Genomic DNA, 27844 nt, shown 5'->3' on the forward strand with positions numbered 1-27844 from the left:
TAGTTTATCTCATGTATAATTAAACGTTTATATCTTGTATCATTAATTGTTAATATCCTGTATTGTTAACTGTTTATATCCTGTGTCATCAAATATTTATATTTTGTATCGATAAGTGTTTATATCCATATCAATTTGTATGGTTAACTGTTTTCATACTGAATCAGAAACAGTTTATATCCTTTATCTTTAACGTTTGATGTTGTTTCATAAACTATTTATTTCCTATAAACTATGTTTATATCCTGTACCAAAGATAGTGTCTTGTTGATTTCATTTTTACCTGCCTTCAAAAAATGAATGTATACATTCTTTTGCCCGGCAGTTTATTTTGCAGACAATCCTGAAAAAAGGCACAAATATGATGTTGATGAATTCTTTATTCAGGTAGAGGGGCACCTGTTGGACAGAAGCACTCACTCACTCGATCCATGCAGCAACGGTGGGAACAGCGGTAGGTACGTTCAGTACCTCCCGCACCACGGACCCGGACACCAGCGACACCTCTTCAATGACTCTGCAACAGTGTGCAAGTGTGAACGATGATCAAAGGTTCATAATATATGTTACATCTTTTATCTTTCCTGACTATTAAGTCAAACGGTATAGTACACACTTCAGTTACAAGCAGCAGAATAAATCTCATTTGAATATTGGTATGAAACAACTATAGGATCGAGGAATGTTGCATTATGTTAAAAACATGTGGTGTCGCCTAAACTGAACCAATCAAAATTCATCTTAAAAGTAAGAATGCTGAGCCAGTACACTTTCCTAAAACAAACAACTCGCTTCACTTTTTCACCTTCTCCATCAATGTTAGGATATAACGTCCATACAACGTTTTTCTGTGGACTCCCTTTTGTGTTGTCACAACGTTGTGGGCTGACGTTGTGATACGTCATATACACGTTGTCACAACGTTGTGGGCTGACGTTGTGATACGTCATATACACGTTGTCACAACGTTGTTGGCTAACGTTGTGATACGTCATTTTCACGTCGTCACAACGTTGTGGGGACCTTGTATTTAACGTTGTGAAACAAAACAAAGTCGTCTTTCCATTAAGAGTTAGGAATGCTGGGCCAATCACATTTCCTTTAAACAAACAACTCGCTTCGCATTGACAACTACACCCTCAACATCTACATCTACATTTACAAGTACTACCTCTACATCTACATCTACACCTACTCCATCCACATCTTCAACTACCAAGTTGACAATTTCACGTCGTTACAACGTTGTGACATCGTTGTGTTTACGTTGTCACAATGTTATAATATTACGTCCAAACCACTTATTCTGTGGCCTCCCTTTTGTGTTGTCACAAGGGTGTGGGCTTACGCTGTGATTCGTCATTTTCACGTCGTCACAACGTGGTGGGAACCTTGTATTTAACGTTGTGGCAATGTTATTATTTGTGCCCATTTGCAACCTCTGAGGCCTACCATGGACGTTGTTACAACGAAACGAAATAACGCTGTGTTAGAAGGATTAAAAAGGTTATGATATACCCAGCATAAATGTTATAAAACACCAAAACATTTCCCGACGTTCCGGAAATGTTTGTGAAACTATTTTATTCACTGAGAATAATTCTCTCTCCAGTGTTTTATTGTGCGACGAACAACGACCTCGAGTCGTTTATTTATTATATAAGGTATCAACGTTATGTAGAGCCTCTTTAGGATGTTAGTAACTGTATACGCTTAACACATTTACCCGTATTTAAAAAATGATGACACCCTGAATGGAATTCCACCGCGGCATAGCCGGACAAGTCCATTTTATGAACAGGGGGTTCAATTTGGTCTTTCCTGACAATTCCTGACAATTATCTGTACCTTTTCTTTCAATGTCGATTGTCATATCTCTTCCACTTTTGGAAGCGACCGGTCGGCCATTGCGTTTATCTATGTTACCCAGCTACATCTATGGAGAACAACCGCCTCCGTGGTCTAATGGTAGAGCGTCCGCCCGGAGAGCGGAAGATCCGGGGTCGATCCCCGACCATACCAAAAGACGTTAAAAGATGGAACTTGTTGTTACCCTGTCTGGCGCTCGGCTTTAAGGGGATAAAACAAGGATTGGTCGGCTCGGAGTCAGTATACTGTGTCTGAGTGGGGTATTCATGTTAAACTGCGGCATGGTATCTCAGTGAGCTAGCACTATAAATCGGCATCAGTCTGGACTAGTACAAGAAGCCACACACATACATACACGTGCATGTCGCTATATAAGTGCAATAATCTTGGACGCGACGTTAATCCCCATTTCACCTCACCTCACTTCATTACATAGATGCTAATGGTATGGAATGTTCTCACTAGACACTTCCCTCTCAAAAGTAACGTCATATAGTTTACGACGTCATCAAGTTGCTAGCGCATGTTCGAATCTCCAGAAATGACGTCATGGTCGAACAATGTTTTATCGTGAAATAAAACACGCTTCGTTCTTCATTGTTCTTTGCGATTTATCGCGTAGTTATCTTATATTGGGTACTTAAGAAATTATTAAAAACTCACATGTGTGTCATACTGATTTTACTAAAATGACACATGCTGGTATAATAATCACTATATATTATTCATGTACGCTATAATTTTATAAGACATTTTATATAAGATTACTTCGTTATCATTTGTTTTGAAAAAAATAAGCTTTTTATCATGTCCGATGCACAGCCTTTTCACAATGTACATTTTATAAGTCACCATAACGTTCTGAAATAAGCAACTACTCCCCCTACATCTACGACTTCTCCCTCCCTCCTCATCTAAATCTCTTCCATCAACTAACCCGTCTACATCTACAACTACTCCCTTTACATCTACAGCTCTTCCCTCTACATCTACAGCTACTCTCTCTACATCTACAACTACTCCCTCTACATCCACAACTACTCCCTCAACATCTACAACTACTCCCTCTACATCTACAACTACTCCCTCTACATCTACAACTACTCCCTCTACATCCACAACTACTCTCTCTTCATCTACAACTACTCCCTCTTCATCTACAGCTACTCTCTCTTCATCTACAACTACTCCCTCTACATCTACAACTACTCTCTCTACATCTACAACTACTCCCTCTTCATCTACAGCTACTCTCTCTTCATCTACAGCTACTCTCTCTTCATCTACAACTACTCCCTCTACATCTACAACTACTCTCTCTACATCTACAGCTACTCTCTCTTCATATACAACTACTCCCTCTACATCTACAGCTACTCTCTCTACATCTACATCTACTCTCTCTTCATCTACAACTACTCCCTCTACATCTCCAACTACTCTCTCTACATCTACATCTACTCTCTCTTCATCTACAACTACTCCCTCTACATCTACAGCTACTCTCTCTTCATCTACAACTACTCCCTCTACATCTACAACTACTCTCTCTTCATCTACAACTACTCCCTCTACATCTACAGCTACTCTCTCTTCATCTACAACTACTCCCTCTACATCTACAACTACTCCCTCTAGATCTACAACTACTCCCTCTACATCTACAACTACTCCCTCTACATCCACAACTACTCTCTCTTCATCTACAACTACTCCCTCTACATCTACAACTACTCCCTCTACATCTACTCTCTCTACATCTACTCTCTCTTCATATACAACTACTCCCTCTACATCTACAGCTACTCTCTCTACATCTACATCTACTCTCTCTTCATCTACAACTACTCCCTCTACATCTCCAACTACTCTCTCTTCATCTACAACTACTCCCTCTACATCTACAACTACTCTCTCTACATCTACAGCTACTTCCTCTACATCTACAACTACTCCCTCTACATCTACAGCTACTCTCTCTACATCTACATCTACTCCCTCTACATCTACAACTACTCTCTCTTCATCTAGAACTACTCCCTCTACATCCACAACTACTCCCTCAACATCTACAACTACTCCCTCTACATCTACAACTACTCCCTCTACATCTACAACTACTCCCTCTACATCCACAACTACTATCTCTTCATCTACAACTACTCCCTCTTCATCTACAGCTACTCTCTCTTCATCTACAACTACTCTCTCTACATCTACAACTACTCTCTCTACATCTACAACTACTCCCTCTTCATCTACAGCTACTCTCTCTTCATCTACAACTACTCCCTCTACATCTACAGCTACTCTCTCTACATCTACATCTACTCTCTCTTCATCTACAACTACTCCCTCTACATCTCCAACTACTCTCTCTTCATCTACAACTACTCCCTCTACATCTACAGCTACTCTCTCTTCATCTACAACTACTCCCTCTACATCTACACTCTCTTCATCTACAACTACTCCCTCTACATCTACAACTACTCTCTCTTCATCTACAACTACTCCCTCTACATCTACAACTACTCCCTCTACATCTACAACTACTCCCTCTACATCTACAACTACTCCCTCTACATCTACAACTACTCCCTCTACATCTACAACTACTCCCTCTACATCTACAACTACTCTCTCTTCATCTACAACTACTCCCTCTACATCTACAGCTACTCTCTCTACATCTACAACTACTCCCTCTACATCTAATCTCTCTTCATCTACAACTACTCCCTCTACATCTACAGCTACTCTCTCTTCATCTACAACTACTCCCTCTACATCTAATCTCTCTACATCTACAACTACTCCCTCTAGATCTACAACTACTCCCTCTACATCTACAACTACTCCCTCTACATCCACAACTACTCTCTCTTCATCTACAACTACTCCCTCTACATCTACAACTACTCCCTCTACATCTACTCTCTCTACATCTACAGCTACTCTCTCTTCATATACAACTACTCCCTCTACATCTACAGCTACTCTCTCTACATCTACATCTACTCTCTCTTCATCTACAACTACTCCCTCTACATCTCCAACTACTCTCTCTACATCTACATCTACTCTTCATCTACAACTACTCCCTCTACATCTACAGCTACTCTCTCTTCATCTACAACTACTTCCTCTACATCTACAACTACTCTCTTCATCTACAACTACTCCCTCTACAACTACTCTCTCTACATCTACAACTACTCTCTCTACATCTGCAACTACTCTCTCTACACCTACAGCTACTCTCTCTACATCTACAACTACTCCCTCTACATCTACACTACTCCCTCTACATCTACACTACTCCCTCTACATCTACAACTACTCTCTCTTCATCAACAGCTACTACCTCTACATCTACAACTGCTATCTCTACATCTACAACTACTCCCTCTACATCTACAACTACTCCCTCTTCATCTACAGCTACTACCTCTTCATCTACAGCTTCTACCTCTTCATCTACAGCTTCTACCTCTTCATCTACAGCTACTACCTCTTCATCTACAGCTACTACCTCTTCATCTACAGCTTCTACCTCTTCATCTACAGCTTCTACCTCTTCATCTACAGCTTCTACCTCTTCATCTACAGCTTCTACCTCTTCATCTACAGCTACTACCTCTACATCTACAGCTACTACCTCTACATCTACAGCTTCTACCTCTTCATCTACAGCTACTACCTCTACATCTACAGCTACTACCTCTACATCTACAGCTACTACCTCTACATCTACAGCTACTCCCTCTACATCTACACTACTGTCTCTACATCTACTCTCTCTTCATCTACAGCTACTACCTCTTCATCTACAGCTACTACCTCTTCATCTACAGCTACTACCTCTACATCTACAGCTACTACCTCTACATCTACAGCTACTACCTCTACATCTACAGAGTAGTTGTAGATGTAGAGGTGGTAGTTGTGGATGTAGAGGGAGTAGTTGTAGATGTAGAGGAAGTAGTTGTAGATGTAGAGAGAGTAGTTGTAGATGTAGAGGGAGTAGTTGTAGATGTAGAGGGGGAAGTTGTAGATGTAGAGGGAGTAGTGTAGATGTAGAGGGAGTAGTTGTGGATGTAGAGTAAATAGTTGTAGATGTAGAGGAAACAGTTGTAGATGAAGAGAGAGTAGTTGTAGATGTAGAGGGAGTAGTTGTAGATGTAGGGGAAGTAGTTGTAGATGTAGAGAGAGTAGCTGTAGATGTAGAGGGAGTAGTTGTAGAGGGAGTAGTTGTAGAGGGAGTAGTTGTAGATGTAGAGAGAGTAGTTGTAGATGTAGAGGGAGTAGTTGTAGATGTAGAGAGTAGCTGTAGATGTAGAGGGAGTAGTTGTAGATGTAGAGGGAGTAGTTCTAGATGTAGAAGGGGGAGGTGTAGATGTAGAGGGAGTAGTTGTAGATGTAGAGAGAGTAGTTGTAGATGTAGAGGGAGTAGTTGTAGATGTAGAGGGAGTAGTTGTAGATGTAGAGAGTAGTTGTGGATGTAGAGGGAGTAGTTGTAGATGTAGAGGGAGTAGTTGTAGATGTAGAGGGAGTAGTTCTAGATGTAGAAGGAGCAGTTGTAGATGTAGAGGGAGGAGGTGTAGATGTAGAGGGAGTAGTTGTAGATGTAGAGGTGGTAGTTGTAGATGTAAAGGGAGTAGTTGTGGATGTAGAGGGAGTAGTTGTAGATGTAGAGGTGGTAGTTGTAGATGTAGAGGTGGTAGTTGTAGATGTAGAGGGAGTAGTTGTGGATGTAGAGGAAATAGTTGTAGATGTAGAGGAAATAGTTGTAGATGTAGAGAGAGTAGTTGTAGATGTAGAGGGAGTAGTTGTAGATGTAGAGGGAGTAGTGTAGATGTAGAGGGAGTAGTTGTAGATGTAGAGGAAGTAGTTGTAGATGTAGTGGAAGTAGTTGTAGATGTAGAGAGAGTAGCTGTAGATGTAGAGGGAGTAGTTGTAGAGGGAGTAGTTGTAGAGGGAGTAGTTGTAGATGTAGAGAGAGTAGTTGTAGATGTAGAGGGAGTAGTTGTAGATGTAGAGAGTAGCTGTAGATGTAGAGGGAGTAGTTGTAGATGTAGAGGGAGTAGTTCTAGATGTAGAAGGAGGAGGTGTAGATGTAGAGGGAGTAGTTGTAGATGTAGAGAGTAGTTGTAGATGTAGAGGGAGTAGTTGTAGATGTAGAGGAAGTAGTTGTAGATGTAGAGAGTAGTTGTAGATGAAGAGGGAGTAGTTGTAGATGAAGAGAGAGTAGCTGTAGATGTAGAGGGAGTAGTTGTAGATGTAGAGGGAGTAGTTGTAGATGTAGAGGGAGTAGTTGTAGATGTAGAGGTGGTAGTTGTAGATGTAGAGGGAGTAGTTGTAGATGTAGAGGGAGTAGTTGTAGATGTAGAGGGAGTAGTTGTAGATGTAGAGAGTAGTTGTGGATGTAGAGGGAGTAGCTGTAGATGTAGAGGGAGTAGTTGTAGATGTAGAGGGAGTAGTTCTAGATGTAGAAGGAGCAGTTGTAGATGTAGAGGGAGGAGGTGTAGATGTAGAGGGAGTAGTTGTAGATGTAGAGGTGGTAGTTGTAGATGTAGAGGTGGTAGTTGTAGATGTAAAGGGAGTAGTTGTGGATGTAGAGGGAGTAGTTGTAGATGTAGAGGTGGTAGTTGTAGATGTAGAGGTGGTAGTTGTAGATGTAGAGGGAGTAGTTGTGGATGTAGAGGAAATAGTTGTAGATGTAGAGGAAATAGTTGTAGATGTAGAGAGAGTAGTTGTAGATGTAGAGGGAGTAGTTGTAGATGTAGAGGGAGTAGTGTAGATGTAGAGGGAGTAGTTGTAGATGTAAAGGGAGTAGTTGTGGATGTAGAGGGAGTAGTTGTAGATGTAGAGGTGGTAGTTGTAGATGTAGAGGTGGTAGTTGTAGATGTAGAGGGAGTAGTTGTGGATGTAGAGGAAATAGTTGTAGATGTAGAGGAAATAGTTGTAGATGTAGAGGAAGTAGTTGTAGATGTAGTGGAAGTAGTTGTAGATGTAGAGGAAGTAGCTGTAGATGTAGAGGGAGTAGTTGTAGAGGGAGTAGTTGTAGAGGGAGTAGTTGTAGATGTAGAGAGAGTAGTTGTAGATGTAGAGGGAGTAGTTGTAGATGTAGAGAGTAGCTGTAGATGTAGAGGGAGTAGTTGTAGATGTAGAGGGAGTAGTTGTAGATGTAGAGAGTAGCTGTAGATGTAGAGGGAGTAGCTGTAGATGTAGAGAGAGTAGTTGTAGATGTAGAGGGAGTAGTGTTTAATGTTGAGGGAGTAGTTCTAGATGTAGAAAGACAGTTGTAGATATAGAGGGAGGAGGTGTAGATGTAGAGGGAGGAGGTGTAGATGTAGAGGGAGGAGGTGTAGATGTAGAAAGAGTGTTTGACGATTATGTAGTTGACGCCTGAATTTTAAAGATGGGCCGTTGTATGGTAATGAATTAATATGTGTCAACGTTTGACGTGTTTGAAGTATTATTCTGTTTAACACAATTGGATTACGTTGTGGGTCGTGTAGGTGTCTGCCTAATTCATACACCAGAGTGAAATTCTAAAAGAAAATTATAAATGGCAAGTAATTAATAACATACTAAATTCGCTCCCGTGTAATACCAATTTTATGAAACTCGTGAATAATTCTGGTATTTGACAAGCGAAAAAATAATTTGTATTACACGGGAGCTCGTTTAGTATTCTATATGTATGACGGCGCCTCTAGATAATACATCTTACCAAGCAACGATCTGGGCCTTCAGGTTTGCTTAAACGCTCTCAACCAAGCCTGACCACCCGATCCATTTGGTCGCCTCCTTCGGCTGGCATTGGTTGCTGTGGACGAATACTAACCAGGATTCCGTACCAGGGTGCCGTTGTTCAAAACAACCTCAGCGCAACGACTGTCATAAGTCTATGTTAAGATATGGGAGTTACAATCACCTTGGCGCTAGGACTGTCGTAAGTCTATGTTAAGGTATGGGAGTTACGATCACCTCAGCGCTACGGCTGTCGTAAGTCTATGTTAAGGTATGGGAGTTACGATCACCTTAGCGCTACGGCTGTCATAAGTCTATGTTAAGGTATGGGAGTTACAATCACCTTAGCGCTACGACTGTCGTAAGTCTATGTTAAGGTATGGGAGTTACAATCACCTTAGCGCTACGACTGTCGTAAGTCTATGTTAAGGTATGGGAGTTACAATCACCTTAGCGCTACGACTGTCATAAGTCTATGTTAAGGTATGGGAGTTACGATCACCTTAGCGCTACGACTGTCGTAAGTCTATGTTAAGGTATGGGAGTTACAATCACCTCAGTGCTAGGATCTTTTTGTACAAAGTAACCCCGGGTCATACGGTATACCTTAGACTGCTTGCTGCGCAGTGGAATTTTAACTATTAACCAAAGTGACAGATGTACGTCCTATGGCGACGACATCTCAAACTAAAGTGACGATAACTCAAGCAATTCCAATCTCCTCGCTCCGCACGTGCTCGGGCAGCCCGTGCCATGCAATACTTTTTTCCGCGAAGGAAGATGCGTTTCCGCTATCTGTTCACATTTTGGCATGTCTTCAAACCACTGCTTACCCAATGACATCGAACGCTATGTATAAGCTGTCCCCTTCTATATGGATGTCAGTGATATCCGCGCGTAGGTCCAGGACAAAGGTTTCCACCCCCGTGTTCAGGTTGTACTTGGAGAGTGTTCGAGGGATACGCTCCGTGAAGTATACTACTTGAGCTGAAAACGCAGGTAGTTTTATCATTAGAAATGGTAAAACAAATTGAAAATATTTTCTTGCTGGCTGAACTGAAGCACTAGACATTTACAATTACCGTATTCGACGTAATAAGCGCACAGGGCGCTCTCAAAATTAGAAATAGGGGGCTCTTATTGGAATATAATTTTGGTGAAAGAGTCGAAAGATCGTAAATTTTATGGTTTCTGCTGACAGCCTGAAATGATACAAAAGAAAAGTCTGTGCGTATTATACACGACAGATATATTTTCCAGAATTTAATTGCCCGTAATTAAGGGTGCATATAACAGACGAGTGAGTATTATACACGAATAAATGTACACGAACTGTGTACATTGATCAGTCAGAAGGGTGCTAATTGGGATTATTACCCATATGATTAAAAAACCTGACGAACCTTTTTGGAAACCTCTCTTCTTTATCAATGCTAGATAGTGTACGCTGTGTAAATCGGACAGAAATATAACTGAAATAATGTGATCTTTACAATTGTTTAACAGAACTATATTTTTCACGCGTAACAACACGTTAATTGAGTAATGCGGTTGGAATGAGTGGACAGTGTTTTTTCACATGCGGATTGATACAAAACAGCTGATTCTTGATCGGCGACAGTTGATTGTTTTTTTCTTGAAAGATGTCTTTAATTTGAATATGTGTAATAAATAGAATACCCACTCGGTACGAGTGATTACGGAAAATATGTCACGAGTGAAAGTAATGTTTTAAGTTCCGAGCTTTAGCCTCGTGGGTTATTCTATAATTGTTCACTAGCCAATATATTGAAAAATATCGCCGTGGGCGCTTCTTAGAGCGGGGCGCTTATTACATCGAATACGTTATTTCACATTGTTAACAGAACTAGAAATTCAAAAAAAGTATGGATAGGACATTCGATTCCTCTCTCAGCTATTGATCATTCACACAATAGAACTTCAGTAATATGTATTGTTACATGATTTCAGTCATTTGCTCTGTCGAGTGAGTGAGTGAGTTAGGTTTAACGCCGCTTTTAACAGTATTCCAGTTATATCGCGGCGTGTCAGCTTAATGTGGGAGGAAAGCCCAAAGTGATGCAGGTCTCAGACGTTTACCACTTCGGTGAAACCCACGAGCACGGGTATGGTGCTGACAAACCTAGAAACATAATCGGGGCGAACCGGGATTCGAAACCACAATCATAGGTTTCTGGCATGCCCAAGGGACGCAACTCTGCACAGCGAATCGCGGCGCCTTAGACGACTGGGCCACCCGTGCCCCCTACTCTGTCGAGTCAGTTCTCGTGGAACCACATTGCTATATGACGTCATGTGACCCCTTATTGACAGTTCTACAGTTCCTGGCCAAGGCTGACACCTCGTGCTCCTCGGGAACTTCGCAGGCATTCGACACTGAAATTCGAATGCAATAAGCGGACACTAACTGAATATAAACTGATATCCGAGCTAGCATGTTGAAGTTCTTGTTCACCCTCATGTGACATGTGACATGTGTCATGTGACATGTGTTTGCCTGAGATTCATGACATTGAAAGGACGTGTGTCAGACGTTTGGAAGATGTTTTTCTAGAGACATGCGTCATATTGTGGGATGAGGTTCACGTGACTGTAGAGACACGTGTCACACTACAACTCGTCTGAACGTTAATGTCCGCGCTCGGCTTGTCATCTTGTCTGTCTGTCTGGTAATAATACTTCTGGCCAGACAGACCTGTTATTGGTATAAGGAAACGCATCTTTGTTTGTCAGGACCCTGAAGTGATTGCATGAGTCAACTCCGCTTAAAGGTCAGTTATAACACGGCCTGTCGGCTTCATGTGGGAAGAAAGCCCTCAGTGATGCCTGTCTCTGACGTTAAACACCGCCACTTCCCCTCCCCAAACGCACAGCCAACCCCGAAGCTGGTTGGTAGGTTTGTTGTTTAACGCCTCACTCAGCAATATTCCAGCTATATTACGGCGGTCTGTAAATGATCGAGTCTGGAGCAGACAATCCAGTCATTGATATCATGAGCAGCGATCCACGCAATTGGGATACGATGACATGCATCAACCAAGTCAGCGAGCCTGACCACCCGATCCCGTTAGTCGCCTCTTACGACAATCATAGTCGCCTTTTACGGGAAGCATGGGTTTCTGAAGACCTATTCTACGGGCCAACCCCGAAGTACATCAGGAACATCGATATGTGTCTCAAGCACATGCCTCCTTAACGATGGTTCAGAAAATGTGCAAAATCACTGAGAACTCACATGTGTGGCTTGGAGAGTTTAAGCGTGACTAAATAGCCGCACGCCGTACGGTATAGAAAGTGTAGTGTAGATAGTTCCCTACCTGAAACGTCGACTGCAATACTCGTCACCCCGGCATTAGCAGGATTAGTTCGATAGGCAATTTCGACATTACCATCACAATCCACCCTGTAGATGGCGGGTGTTAGATTTACTGAGGCGGCGTACACATACCTACAAATGTAAATCAATATCTACTAATATACATCAATATTTTATCCCAACCATAATAGCCTAGTCCCCCCTCACGACAAACAAGGGACACATCACTCACTCATTATTTGTCTCCATGAATAACTCGACTTGGACAGCGCGTGTTTATGTTTTCACGCTCTTTTAGCAATATAACGGCGGGGGACACCAGCAAAGGCCTTCGCATTGTGTACCAATACAGGGAATCGAACCCGGGTCTCCGGCGTGACGAGTCAACGCTCTAACAACTAGGCTACTTCACCGCCCCTTATGCCGTGAGAAGCATTATTACAGCTTTATTGCGTCAGGACTTTAAACGTCGTGAGTCCTTGAGGATGATAGCATGGACAACTATCCAATATGTCGGTGTACGACACGTTGTTATCCGCGTCCCCATTACAACCTGTATGAGTATATTAGCTTCAGTGAGTGAGTGAGTGAGTGTGGTTTTACGCCGCTTTTAGCAATATTCCAGCAATATCACGGCGAGGGACACCAGAAATGGGCTTCACACATTGTACCTATGTGGGGAATCGAACCCGAGTCTTCGGCGTTCCGAGCGAACGCTATAACCACTAAGCTGCCCCACCGCCCCTGTATATTACGTTCAAATATGGATACATTTCATTATGACAAACAGTGAAGTTTTCAGTACTTCAACAATTCACGTTCTGCTTGGCATTATCGGAAGAGTTCATCATTCTGTAGAACTCACAAACCTTTGTGATTATAACTTAATCCCATCTATGGGATTATGATAAAAGTCTGAGGCACTCAGCCCTCTTTTGGTTCATATGTAGGTCTGAAGAACTCACCTGTCTATATATGTATACATAAGTATGACGAACTCTCCCATCTGTGGGTTTTAGCTAAAACTGAAGAACTCACCCATCTGTGGGTTTTAGCTAAAACTGAAGAACTCTCCCATCCGTGGGTTTTAGCTAAAACTGAAGAACTCTCCCATCTGTGGGTTTTAGCTAAAACTGAAGAACTCAGCCATCTGTGGGTTTTAGCTAACACTGAAGAACTCTCCCATCTGTGGGTTTTAGCTAAAACCGAAGAACTCTCCCATCTGTCGGTTTTAGCTAAAACTGAAGAACTCTCCCATCTGTGGGTTTTAGTTAAAACTGAAGAACTCACCCATCTGTGTGTTTTAGCTAAAACTGAAGAACTCACCCATCTGTTGGTTTTAGTTAAAACTGAAGAACTCTCCTATCTGTGGGTTTTAGCTAAAACTGAAGAACTCACCCATCTGTGGGTTTTAGTTAAAACTGAAGAACTCACCCATCTGTGTGTTTTAGCTAAAACCGAAGAACTCTCCTATCTCTGGGGTTACTGCAACGTTCGAAGAACTCACCCATCTGTGGGTAAGAACTAAATCTAAAGAACTCACCCATCTGTTGGGTTATAGCTGAGTCTGAAGAACGCAGGGTCGAAGTCTGAGTTTATTATCGTGGTCACACCGTTGTCGTACTTGTACAGGTTTCCCCCGCCAAACATATATTTGTTGGCCGATATGACAGCCATTCCAAAAAATCTGTTTGCCGCTGTAACTAAACACGGGTAAATGCATTTAGTCTGGGCATTGGCCATTAGAAGTGATATGTTTTTTAATGAGTACATATGATATTACGCCACGTTTAGCATCCTTCCAGCAATATCACGACGGGGGACAGCAGAAATGGGCTTCACACATTGTAACTTGGTGGGGAATCGAACTCGGGTCTTCGGCGTGACCAGTGAACGCTTTACCCACCAGGCTACCCCACCGCCGTGATGGAGCTTACACGCATGTCATTCTTACGTTTTCAAATTATATCTGTTTTTCATAAGTTGAAGAAAGGGTCACATCGCCTTCTTCAAAACATGGTATTGGCCTGAGACCCACATTGATGTGTAGCGATCAAAAGTAGTATTTCCCTGCGTGGACTCCAAGGAGAGAAATATGTTCAGTCAATCAAGGAGCGAGCAATGCTGAGCTTGTTGTGGACCAGCAGCAATGTTCCGAGACATCTGATTCTATTGTTGCAGTTCTTGCTTATTTAAAACTCAAATTGAACCAATCTTCTTTTTTGACTTGGAAAAAAATCCCATTATTTGTTTTTAAACCTGGTCAAGGGGAGGTAATTCCTCTGGAGATGTTTTGTGTAACCTGCAAGCTCCTTCCCAGCGCGTGACACCTTCGTTACACTCTCGGTAACGTCGCTGCCACCAGTGTGGGCGCAGCCATTACAAGAATCTTGAAATTTGCCATCTAACCCCAAATGTAGTAATGTTTATACTTTTGTTTATGTCTTTAGGAATGCCATCATATTTCATTTTGAAAAGGTTTACGACTGACCATGTTTTCCAGATGAATTTACTTTGTTGTTTTAATAATCAGATTGGTTCGACAAATGTTATATTTGGGATAACACTTTCTTGGTACTTTTGGAGGGGTTAGAGTCCCGTCCGGGATTCGAACCCACACTTTTCGACGGACGTTAGCTTGTCCCGCCGAAGTGAGGGAGTGAGTATGGTTTTACGCCGCTTTTAGCAATATTCCAGCAATATCACGGCGGGGGACACCAGAAATGAGCTTCACACATTGTACCCCTGTCGAGGATCGAACCCGGGTCTTCGGCGTGACGAGCGAAGTGATAACGTTTAACTACAAAGGCTTAAATTATGGCATAATACAATTATTGGCGACAATGCGGATAATGAACTCAATGAACTGATTTTGATAATATAATAATAACCTATTTAATACGTCGTACTTTGACAACTGCAACCTCTGGCGTCTGTATCAGTATGTATCTGGTGAACAATTGGTAAACTTTAATTCACTGCATCAAAACATCTATTTTCCTTGTAATTCTTTTCCTTATTATCCATACTTACAAGTATCTTGTTCCACGAACAAACTTACGGTCGTCTAGCATTATCGGGTCCGAGCCATCAGGAAGATTGGAGAAGACCATCCCTGTATTATCGGTGTAGATGATACGGCCGATGGCATCGTCATACTCCACTTTTCTTATCCCAGCCTGGTTAAAAGTAGTAACGGTGCCAGTCGAGTCCTCCACTGAGATAACCTCTCCGTTAAAGCCACTCCACATCACTGTCTTAGATTGATCTGAATAAGCGATTGACTATTTGAATTTCTGAGGCTTTATCAGATATATACCGTACATCATTCAAAAGGATAGATGGGGTGGTTTGTATGAGACGCACATCATTTAGATGATGACGATGTTTGTTGTTTAACGCCGCACTCAGCAATATTCCAGCTATATGACGGCGGTCTGTAAATAATTGAGTCTGGACCAGACAGTGATTGACATCATGAGCATCGATCCACGCATTTGGTATACGATGACATGCATCAACGGAGTCAGCGAGTCTGACCACCCGATCCCGTGAGTCGCCTCTTACGACAAGTATAGTCGCCTTTTACGACAAGCATGGGTTACTGAAGACCCATTCTATCCCGGATTTTCACGGGTCACATCATTTAGAAGGATAGATGAGGATGTTTGTATGAGATATATATAGCGTTCATCATTCAGAAGGATAGACGGGGAGGATTTGTATCAGATTTATAACTCTTTGTTGAATTGTCTTTAAGTCAACATCAAGTTCGGTACCATTAATCTGTGAGAATTGCATTATTGAAAATAATAGCACTCCCATTCTGATCAATTAATACATTGTCAGCAAGATAAAATATATCAAAGCGACAAAACACTTCACATATTCATAACATATCTCTGTCAAAAACAGAATAGATTGTACAATTCCGACTATATCTTGAGCGTGTGATTATGAATCACTATGAAATAGTGATGATACCAGGTGTTCGCGAAAAGGTTAGCGTATCCTGCCCCACCGGTGACACTCGTCACAAAAACATGCAAATGTAAGTCAATTGTTCACCTGAAAAAACAGGCGAGCATATGGTACAAGTCAATATAGAGAATTGCATCTGGACCTTGAATGTTGTCCCCTCCATCAAACAATTCCAGAGCAAGAGTTGTATGATGATCTTTAAAATCCTTGCAGAAAGAGCATGTTGCTATTTTAACAATTATTTCGTAAAGGGTTTGGCAATATTTTTATTCAGCATATGATGCATATTTTGAAAAAATGCTAAAGGAAAATAATACTAGATAGACACAATTTTATGGATAACAACTTCTTTAATACTGTGAAAAGCAACGTTTCGGTATAGATCCTTATACCGTTGTCAAGCAAGACTGAATGAGGGACATAGTGCAGATAAAACTATGTCCCTCATTCAGTCTTGCTTGACAACGGTATAAGGATCTATACCGAAACGTTGCTTTTCACAGTATTAAAGAAGTTGTTATCCATAAAATTGTGTCTATCTTGTTATCCGTCAACTTCTAAGTAATGCCTATCAAACAAAGAAAATAATACTGCACTTTCGTAGATTTTTTTAAGCAGTTTACCGTGTTTGGAAAGTCAGGCTTTGCTTTAAAATGGCAGACCTCGAAATAGAGAGAAGATTTTCACATTCGTAAAGAATATGTACAGTAATGTCAAATCATGTGTAACGTCTAACAATGAAATGTCAGGCTTCCTCCTAAGTCTCCCTGGTGTCCGTCAAGGAGACAATTTATCACCCCTGCTCTTTTCAATATTTCTGAATGAGTTGGAATCGTGTTAGAATAGATACTATTGACGAATTCACTGCAACGTTATGCCTGGCAGATGATACAGTATTTTTATTTGATAATGATCCCTCATCTATGAAAACATCATTAAATACACACTACTGTTATTGTGGCAAATGGACACTTGATGTCAATATTGCTAAAACAAAAAGAGGAGGTACAGCTTGATCAAAAATTGCATAGTTGATAGTAATAGTGAGTGAGTGAGTGAGTTGGGTTTAACGCCGCTTTTAACAGTATTCCAGTTATGTCAAGGCGTGTCAGCTTAATGTGCGAGGAAAGCCCGAAGTGATGCAGGTCTCAGACGTTTACCACTTCGGTGAAACCCACGAGCACGGGTATGGCGCTGACAAACCTAGAAACATAATCGGGGCGAACCGGGATTCGAACCCACAATCATAGGTTTCTGGCATGCCCAAGGGACGCAACTCTGCACAGCGAATCGCGGCGCCTTAGACGACTGGACCACCCGTGCCCCGTTGATAGTTATAACTATCTGGGGAAAAAGGTTCATAAGAATAGATGGTGTACATACGTGAGTAAACATTTGATAGAGACCGCACCCAAAGCAATATTTTCTTTACTAAAAAAAGCGAGAAACCCCAACCTGTCCTTAGATAGATTTATTTAAAGCATTAACGTTTAAGCAACTACTATTTTATTGATCCGACGTCTGGGGATATGAAAAAGCAGAAGCTATTGCATAAATCCACAAAACTACCAGTGGCTTAGATGCGTTGAATATATACTGAACTCTTGTGGACTAACTGCCGTAGTACATTCGCCATAACATTTTCAACTTTAGGCTTTAACAAATGAAGATGTGGAGGAAAATTGGTATTCTGGGATGTTAGCTGCCATTGTCCGTTGCTCAGCTGATCCAGTCACGAATTTCTTGGCCAGCTGTCAAACTCAAATTTTAGTCGGCCGCTAGTTTGAGAACGAAGCGACTTCAGCATGTGGCCGTAAGATAGCGCTCGTTGTATCACTGTACATCTCTTGCAAACGAATGGCTGTTTGCAATGCGCCCATGATTTCACAGTCCGACCTACCACTGCAAGAACCAATGCTGCCCCGAATGGTCTGAAAGCTGTCCATGAGCTCATCGAGATCCTCAGAGAGATCCCTTATCGCAACATTTCGGAAACATTCCGGACAGCCGCCACCTATAACATAGAAACACAAACATACATCACATCTGACCCGCCGAGAACACACAAACATACATCACATCTGACCCGCCGAGAACACACAAACATACATCACATCTGACCCGCCGAGAACACACAAACATACATCACATCTGACCCGCCGGGAACACATGAAGGAGGGTCGCCACCTATAACATAGAAACACAAACATACATCACATCTGACCCGCCGGGAACACATGAAGGAGGGTCGCCACCTATTACATAGAAACACAAACATACATCACATCTGACCCGCCGGGAACACATGAAGGAGGGTCGCCACCTACAACATAGAAACACAAACATACATCACATCTGACCCGCCGGGAACACATGAAGGAGGGTCGCCACCTATAACATAGAAACACAAACATACATCACATCTGACCCGCCGAGAACACACAAACATACATCACATCTGACCCGCCGAGAACACACAAACATACATCACATCTGACCCGCCGGGAACACATGAAGGAGGGTCGCCACCTATAACATAGAAACACAAACATACATCACATCTGACCCGCCGGGAACACATGAAGGAGGGTCGCCACCTATTACATAGAAACACAAACATACATCACATCTGACCCGCCGGGAACACATGAAGGAGGGTCGCCACCTACAACATAGAAACACAAACATACATCACATCTGACCCGCCGGGAACACATGAAGGAGGGTCGCCACCTATAACATAGAAACACAAACATACATCACATCTGACCCGCCGAGAACACATGAAAGAGGGTCGCCACCTATAACATAGAAACACAAACATACATCACATCTGACCCGCCGGGAACACATGAAGGAGGGTCGCCACCTATTACATAGAAACACAAACATACATCACATCTGACCCGCCGAGAACACATGAAGGGAATCGCCACCTATAACATAGAAACACAAACATACATCACATCTGACCCGCCGGGAACACATGAAGGAGGGTCGCCACCTATAACATAGAAACACAAACATACATCACATCTGACCCGCCGAGAACACATGAAGGAGGGTCGCCACCTATAACATAGAAACACAAACATACATCACATCTGACCCGCCGAGAACACATGAAGGAGGGTCGCCACCTATAACATAGAAACACAAACATACATCACATCTGACCCGCCGAGAACACATGAAGGAGGATCGCCACCTATAACATAGAAACACAAACATACATCACATCTGACCCGCCGGGAACACATGAAGGAGGGTCGCCACCTATAACATAGAAACACAAACATACATCACATCTGACCCGCCGGGAACACATGAAGGGGGGTCGCCACCTATAACATAGAAACACAAACATACATCACATCTGACCCGCCGAGAATACATGAAGGAGGGTCGTAATTGGAGCCAGTTGTCCGTCAAATTATAGTCAGTGAATTAATGTCTATGCAAATGCGGATCGTGAGTCTGATATATAATGTCTAGGATGTATATTGTGTGGCTGTTGAATAGTGCAACCAGGTATGTTTATTCAAAGCCAGTATGTTTATGCCAAAATGTGTCTTTCCAAAATTCAGTTTTGTATGTGTGCAATATACTCCAATTTTACATCTTTAGTCATGCTAGATCTTTGAAGTTATTGTGTAGGGAATCTTTGAAATGTCTCCAGGCTACGCCAGACATATAGATACAGCTAGGACCCAGACAAACCTAAGCTGTAGGGTTATCGAGTCACACCTTAAAGCTCGACTCGTAATTTCAAAAATCTAAACGACAAAATTTGTCATTTGTTATTAATGTTCACAGTCTGGTACAAAATTGAATGTATTGTCTTGGACTTTGAATTCAGATTAGGGATATTCTTGGGTGAACCACCCCCACACATACGTTTATTGTATGTGAGTATGTAGTAATTAACAGCATAGCAGTATTCAGCATTTCAGAGTTTTGATGTCGGAATTAAGGATTTCTTTTCTTGGGCATCGCACCCACACTATCTGGGCAAGCTCCGTCAAAGACACGGGAAGAGGACCCATTGTACTTAAAAGGGCAATAGTACCCACAAGTACCGTTTGAGTCACGCGGTAAAGCTAGACTCCTGGTTTCAAATTTCTTTATGTGAAATATTTGCTTAGATGTTTAATTTGTACTTTTTATGACATTACTCATTATCATTATTCGCACCGCCAAGCCAGACTCCTGAATTCAAAGAACCTCCATGATATATTTATTGAATCTGTGCAAAGCGGTAATTACCTTGTAGTGAAATTGCACATTACAAAGATCACTTAGTTAGTTTTCAAACTGGCAATAAATCAAATTGGCTAGATAATCACTTTCATACCGTCATTGCATAGATATATTTGTTGCATAAGGATTTCATGTAACTGATTTTGTTCACATTTGCATGGTTGTTTTCGTTGGTGACAAAGTTCACACACATCAATTTGGACTCATGTAAGCTTGGGGTCCAAGCTTTAGGTAACGGAGGGAAGTTGTCATGGCGACTGATTTACAACACCCATTGTCTGAAGAACATTTAATTGCAAAGGCTCATTACCCTGGAGCCATGACATCTATATGCCTTGAAACACTTCATTGCTGTTATTTATTAGATGCTAATCCTAATTGTTAATCCACATTTTTGTGTACATCGACCGTCTGCCATCCTGAACGAGATGTGCAAGTATGTCACTGATGAATTACTGTTTATATTTATATTTATTACTTACTAAATGTCATTTATTTGTCAACATTTTGTATGTTCGAAAATGCCGAGACTCAGCGGTAGATCCTTTTGCCGTTGTCAAGCAAGACTGTCTTGCTCCTTATACCGTTGTCAAGCAAGACTGTCTTGCCTGACAACGGTATAAGAATCTATACCGAAACGTCGCTTTTCACAGTATTAAAGAAGTTGTTATCCATAAACTTTTGTCTACCTTGTCATCCGTCAACTTCAAAGTAATGCCTATCAAACAATTTAGGCCTAGGCTGGCTATCCAGGGTGAAAACAATGATCTTTACTCAACTGCGGGTCTTGGTGCAATGTGAGATGTAAAGCGAGAAACGACGGCACATGTTTGTTTGTCCTCTTGTGTTCAGTCTAAATACCTCCCGGTGTGGGGCGTGTCTTGCTGTACATTCGAGAAGATTCAAGACGCTTGACCACACAAGCATCTGAATACAGATATCCACTAGAGGTGTAACGATACGGGAGGGTCGCGATACGATACGTATCACGATACAGTGTTTACTGGTACAAGCTAAGCCAAGTTGATGTCTTTCTGCTATCTAAAAGATGTGACAAGTACAGTTGAAGAAGATATAAGGTGTTTATTTACTGTTATAGCAAATACAGCAATACAGAATGTTTTACTGAAACAACAAACTGGCTTTGAAACTGTTAAACGTATTTCATGGGCGCGACCACCCCCACCCCTTTTTTTTATTTCGAAAAAAAATCTATATTTCTGTATAAATTACCACCAAATACAATAAATAGATCTTAATTGTGCAGTCCCCCCCCCTTTTCAAAAATGCTGTATCCGCCCATGTATTTCATGTATTTTCTTAAGTATAGTGCGCACCAATGTATAATGCGCACGCCCCTCTAGCGGGTTCAATATTTTGAGAAAAAAAAATTTGAATATTATGCGCAGAAAATTTTTACACCGTACCCCTACAGCGAAGTCCGGCAAACGAACGGGTGATGAGAAACTTCGTCAGTACAAATTCGGAATTTGAGATAAAAAATCACCAGACATGTTGATTTACCGTTTAAATTGTATTTTTTGTTCAGCTAGGCATTGTTTTATATCCAGGGATTAAGATTACCTTGTGTATTTTCTCGTAAACTAAGCTGGACACAGCAATCAGCTGTACATGTACACACGTTTTCTTGGAATCTACCGGTGATTCGGTCAAGACACTCAATGATATAACTTCACAGTATTTTAATGCAAGGATCGGCAAAAGTTGTATCTGAAACTATTTTTTATCAGGAATAATATATTCCAATATATTGTTAATTTAGATGCAGCTTTTACTAAACATATTTAAAATAATAATAACCCTAAGCGAAGCAGCTGATCGCTATTGCCGGGTATTATTTTTTACATGGAACCAGTCTGACCAGTCACCGTCAAGGCTCCCGTGCACGTGATCGCGAGAATTACGTGTTGACATGGAATCGTCCAACAAAAAAAATCTGACTTTTAACGAATCAAAGTATGGCATTTAGGATATATGTATCCATTCTCTGTCAACTAAAATTCCTTTCAAGGCGTCAATAGCGGTAATCTGACCGTGGTTGCTGTTAATAACGGTGAGTTGTGCGATCTTCCGATCGCTTCACACACGATTTCGCCGAAATTAATTAAAACAATATTAAAAGGAATTTTGAATAAATTTAATGAAATAAGTTACAAACATGAGTCCAGATATACAAAGAACACTTTTTTTTATAGCCAGTGTAAGTACATGAATAATTTGCGAACTTCAGTATGGATTTGTTGACATGGTATTTCCGGTGTTACGTGCTCACGGTAATGTCTTTCCATGGGGGAAAAACATAAAAACTCATTAATTCGTGTATAATGCGCAACCCTTTCTACACAGCTGTGTTTTTTGGAAAAAAAAGTGCGCAATATACTCAAGAAAATACGGTAGGTAAAACTGTGTTATGAAAATATCGTATGTATCGCGTTACATGCTTTCCAAATCGATGCATCGTATCGTGGGCTGTGCATCGGGATACAATACTGTATCGCCGTATCGTTACACCACTAATATCCACACCACTTAAAGGATGCAGTACGGACTATCCCCCGCAATGGGGCACATTATACTTTTGTTTGTTCTTTTGTATTGAATATTAACTCGGAACAAAGTCCCCAAAGAGTCTTAAAAGGCCTTAAGGAGAAATGGTAATGGGTCGCTTTATGTCTTCAAAAAGTGATATATCTGAAATTAATACACACAAAAGGCACCTTCTCTGGTAAAGAATAATTTATTGCAATTCTGTCTTGAAAAGTATCTCTTAGATAAGCAAACGTCAGTTTAAATAATTGTCCCCGCTGCGGATATCATGTACGAAGTTGAACAACACGAAACCAGGACCATAACTGTGTAAATATGAACTTGGGACAACCTTGGATACAAGTAGACAGCTCTATGTACGAACAGTGTCGTGTTTTATAGTGAATGGACGACTTCATTTAGATCAGGATGTTGGGTATGTCAATAGTCACGATGTAAGCTGTTACGTGTCGATTCCCAAAATGAAACAATATGTTAACCCAGAAATGTGTACCTTAATGAATTTACTCTGAAACAAACAAATGGTATACAATCAACTTGGTCGACAAATACTTACAATTAACTGCACAGCAATTTCAATGAGAGTACACGATAGAATGGCAGTACAATATTCCATGGCAAGTACAAGTACAATGACAGTAGTGATGACAGTGAAGATAATCTTCAACTTGCAGGGGCGGTCGGGTAGCCCAGTGGTTAAAATGTTCGCTCGTCACGCCGAAGACCCGGGTTCGATTCCCGACATGGGTACAATGTGTGAAGCTCATTTCTGCTGTCCCCCGCCGTGATATTGCTGGAATATTGATAAAAGCGCCGTAAAACCATACTCACTCACTCACTCACTCACTCACTTCACCTGGCAGCAGGTGAGGTAAAGTTTGCGATGTGAGATGTAATGGGATGTAAGATGGCTAGCGTTTCTTCACTTGTGTAAACCAAAGTACCTTGCAGAGGTTTCTATCAGTGTTCGCCATGTCTTTCTGTACGTTCCAGAAGATTCTAGACTACGTTTCACCGCACAAGCATCCAGATATAACTTCCACACCACTGCTTACATCAGATAATAAAACATGCCTGACTACTTTCTGTCAAGTCACAAGGCTATGAACTTCTTTTGAATCTCAACAGAATCAATGTAATACAATTACAACTCTCCTTTCCTTAGAAGAAAGACGGTTGGAGCATAGTGAATAATTTTACCCTGTACTTAACTCTACCTTTAAATGCTATTCACTTGACTGAGTTCATGGGCTGAAATCAACGAAATCTTATTGGAATCCCAAGTTGGATCACTCCGCAACTGATGATATTTTTGTTTTGCAGGCATGGTTTCAAAAGTCTTTAATAAAGCAAAACCCCGCCGTTATATATATAATTATAGATTGTAGAAAGGTGTTTGTTTTTTTAGTTAACCGGATCCAAAGGTTGTGAGGCTATTTCATTACAAGCTAGGAAGTCATATTTCAAGTCATGAAACCTTATCCAGCTTTATCTTACAAGACAATCCGGCTGGGGTCCATGCAGGTAGCAAAGGTACTGTAAGTCCCCATGGACCCTAGCATGGTGATCTACCTTCCGCTGCTGGCGATCTATAGCCCTTTTTTATATTGTACCGTTATATATATTGATATCTTTTATAGTTGTATGCTAGTTTTAAATATTAATCTGTGATATTCTAGTAATTTTACTGTCCATCGATGACAGGTTTTAATTTAGTTAAAACATATGGCTTAATAAATGAAATTTCTCGTCACGATATGGCTGAAATATTGCCGATGTGGCGTAAAGCTTTAACTCACTCACTCACTCACTTTCAAGACAATTGTTGTTTTATTGGATTGAAAAAATGCACCCATATAATGTTATGTTTGTGAGATTTGGGGGTATACATATAGGGAATTCATAGAAAAATGGTGCCATTTCGGCCAAAGTTGGCCGTTAAAATCAGTGTGTAAACTATCATATTATAGGTGTTTGAAATATAACTGTAGACATCATCGTATGACTCCGTGGCAGTACCCCCAGGCCAAATCACATGATGCAACTGGGGCTTCAAATTGGGTTTGATGTTACTATTTCAAACAGGTTGTGAAACAAAATTGTGGAAACGTTAATTGTTTCATACACATGTTTAATCTGAGATGTGTAGATATCGAGATTCAGAAATATTTTCAAAAATTACTTGTTCCGATTTCCTGTCACATTATAATTCATACAATTCATTACTCACGCCAGAGATGTATATTCATGAGGTGTTTTACATCAAGATATAATTAGTGTTTTAGCTGTTTCACACTCTTCCCCACATTAAAAATACACATTGTTATTGATCAAACTTCTATAGGCAAGTCAAATACAGACCCAGAAACCTCAATCATGCCCAACAGTCCTAAGGTTTTTTGTACGTAGCAGGCCCGTGACGATCCGGGGTAGAATAGGTCTTCAGCAACCCATGCTTAAAAGGCGTCTCTGCTTGTCTTAAGAGGCAACTAACGGGATCGGTTGGTCAGGCTCGCTGACTTGGTTGATGCATGTCATTGATCCCAGTTGCGTGGATCGATGCTAATGTTGTCAATCACTGGATTGTCTGGTCCAGACTCGATTACTTACAGACCGCCGTCATACAGCTGGAATATGCTGAGTGCGGCGTTAAACAACAAACAAACAAACACAACAAAATTATGTTCCAATTAAGCATCTTCACCCTCTCAGTCAGTTTTGGGGAAACATAACATTTATTTTTATGACAGTGGAATCTGGTCCGTTTCGTCAGTTCGTCATTTCGCCAGTAACATTTTAATTAACGTTAGAATCAAATTTACAGGCATCTTCGATAATCCTTTCAAATGAGAGAGACTGAGCACACAGCCTCTCAACCACGTCCAACGGTCTTAACATATAAAAAAGCACCACATTAATGCACATCATCTTGAATTGATAAAAAGTATATTATATCTCACCACAGCTAGCACATGATGTCCGGACTGCACTTCCAACATTCAAAATCTGTCTGTTCACCCGTTGCAACATAATTTCAATGCCATTGAGGTCCGTGCGGACGCTCGCTTCACTGACCGAAGCCAGAACGGCAAGCCACGAGAGAAACAAGAGAACCATGTCGGCCCTGTGTACTGCTGGCTCGGCCGCACCGGGGCGGGTATATATAGTCCTCTAAACCGCCAGTGGGCTGTGTGTATTTAATAGGCTCAATACCTGATAGTGATAGTGATACAGAACCACGTGTTCACGGTATGGTCGGAACCGTGCAATCGACTCTGCTCTTAGTAGAGATTTATTGTGAATGTCGGAAGGGTTTCGTCGTGTATTGGTTTTACTATTTTACATATTGAAATAAATAAACGCAGCAAAGAGGGTTTGGGTGATCCTGGCACAGTCAGGCTGGTTAGGCTCATCATCAGCTCATCATGATCATCATGACTCCCCAACACTGCAGCCTTCTGTATTGCCCAGATTGTCAAACAGGTCATCGGGTATTTCTGGCAGCAAATGGCAAATCAATATGGAACTTGATCATTTGTCTCTGCAAGCAAGTCAGTTGCATTTAGGTGTGATCATTTTCTTTCTATCAAAAACGGAAAGATGGAAAAATATACCACACAATTTTCTTCTGTCCGTGAATGGCTGCAAGCACATCGAGATACCAAATTAACTTATTCATAAATATACTACTGAGTAGGAATATTAAAAAAAAGTACGTTCTTAAATGTAAATCCCGCCAAAAATATCACTATCCCTTACACGTTGTTCATTTGCGTTCTATTCTATACTGGGGCGGTCGGGTGGCCTAGTGGTTAAAGCGTTCGCTCGTCGCGCCGAAGACCCGGGTTCGATTCCCGACATGGCTACAATGTGTGAAGCCCATTTCTGGTGTCCCCCGCCGTGATATTGCTGGAATATTGCTAAAAGCGGCGTAAAACCATACTCACTCACTCACTCTGTTCTATACTATTCTTTGTACCTATTTCATACATTAACTTAAACGTATAGATACGTTTATATAAAGAAATACGCTGTGCTATATTTATGAATTCTATATGTACTTTTCGCGGGTTTTGGAGTACACATACAAGGAATAATGGGGCGGTCGGGTAGCCTAGTGGTTTAAGCGTTCGCTCGTCACGCCAGGTTCGATTCCCGACAAGGTACAATGTATGAAGCCCATTTCTGGTGTCCCCCGCCGTAATATTGCTGGAATATTGCTAAAAGCGGCGTAAAATCATACTCACTCACACACATACAAGGAATAAAACATGCATCGGTAGTAATCTTTATTGGCTGGACCATAGGCTAGATGAGATACAAATGGGATGTTACGATAATCATGCTGCAGTCATTTCAGTTGTATATTTACAATAAAAGCGACAAAACCCTTTCAAGATTCATAAGCAATCTCTGCCGAAAGCAGAGTACAAAACGCGACAAAACCGTTCCGTAACCCTTAGACATCTCCAAAACCGATCTCTTGCAGAGCTCCGACAATATAATCAGTTTATTAACGTACGTGTGATTTTACCCTTTTTTTTGCAACAAAATCAGTAAATACGCCCTCGTGGTGCCTGGAAGTCTAATCCGTTCACTTGTTGTCCGGTTTGTTTACATGCCGTCGTCGCATTGCGAGTTCTGTACATACGTACTCATAAATACGATCTTCCGTGATCCATTCACTGCTATTTTGTCTTTTAAGCCCAGTGGAATCAGTCGTCGGATATCGAGACTGGTTATGTTGAAATTTGACATTTTATGAATCACTTTCAAATAGTGATGATACCAGGTGTACGCGAACAGGGAGGTAAGAATATTCTGTCCCACTGGTGGCATCCGTCACAAACACATGCAAAGACAAGTGTTCACCAATAAAACACGGGAACATGTGGTACCAGTCTAAGTAGAGACTTACATCGGGCATCATTATGAGTGAGTGAGTGAGTTGGGTTAAACGCCGCTTTTTACAGTATTACAGTTATATCACGGCGTGTCAGCTTAATTTTGGAAGAAAGCCCGAAGTGATGAAGGTCCCAGACGTTTACCACTTCGGTGAAACCCACGAGC

General features: G+C 41.3%; 1 protein-coding gene across 1 annotated transcript; it reads right to left on the reverse strand.

Moving 5' to 3' along the window:
* Positions 1–382: 382 nt before the first annotated feature.
* LOC124118884 lies at positions 383–25892 on the reverse strand. Its single transcript, XM_046481177.2, has 7 exons — positions 25735–25892; positions 17847–17960; positions 15027–15233; positions 13509–13668; positions 11967–12097; positions 9462–9615; positions 383–517 (listed from the first exon to the last, which is right to left on the reverse strand). Exons 1-7 carry the CDS (start codon positions 25889–25891, stop codon positions 421–423), a joined length of 1020 nt encoding a protein of 339 aa, XP_046337133.2. The 5' UTR covers position 25892; the 3' UTR covers positions 383–420.
* Between the last annotated feature and the right edge of the window lie 1952 nt (positions 25893–27844).

Source organism: Haliotis rufescens, unplaced genomic scaffold (assembly GCF_023055435.1).
Source record: "Haliotis rufescens isolate VD_foot unplaced genomic scaffold, xgHalRufe1.0.p SCAF_14, whole genome shotgun sequence".
Lineage (NCBI taxonomy): Eukaryota > Metazoa > Mollusca > Gastropoda > Lepetellida > Haliotidae > Haliotis > Haliotis rufescens.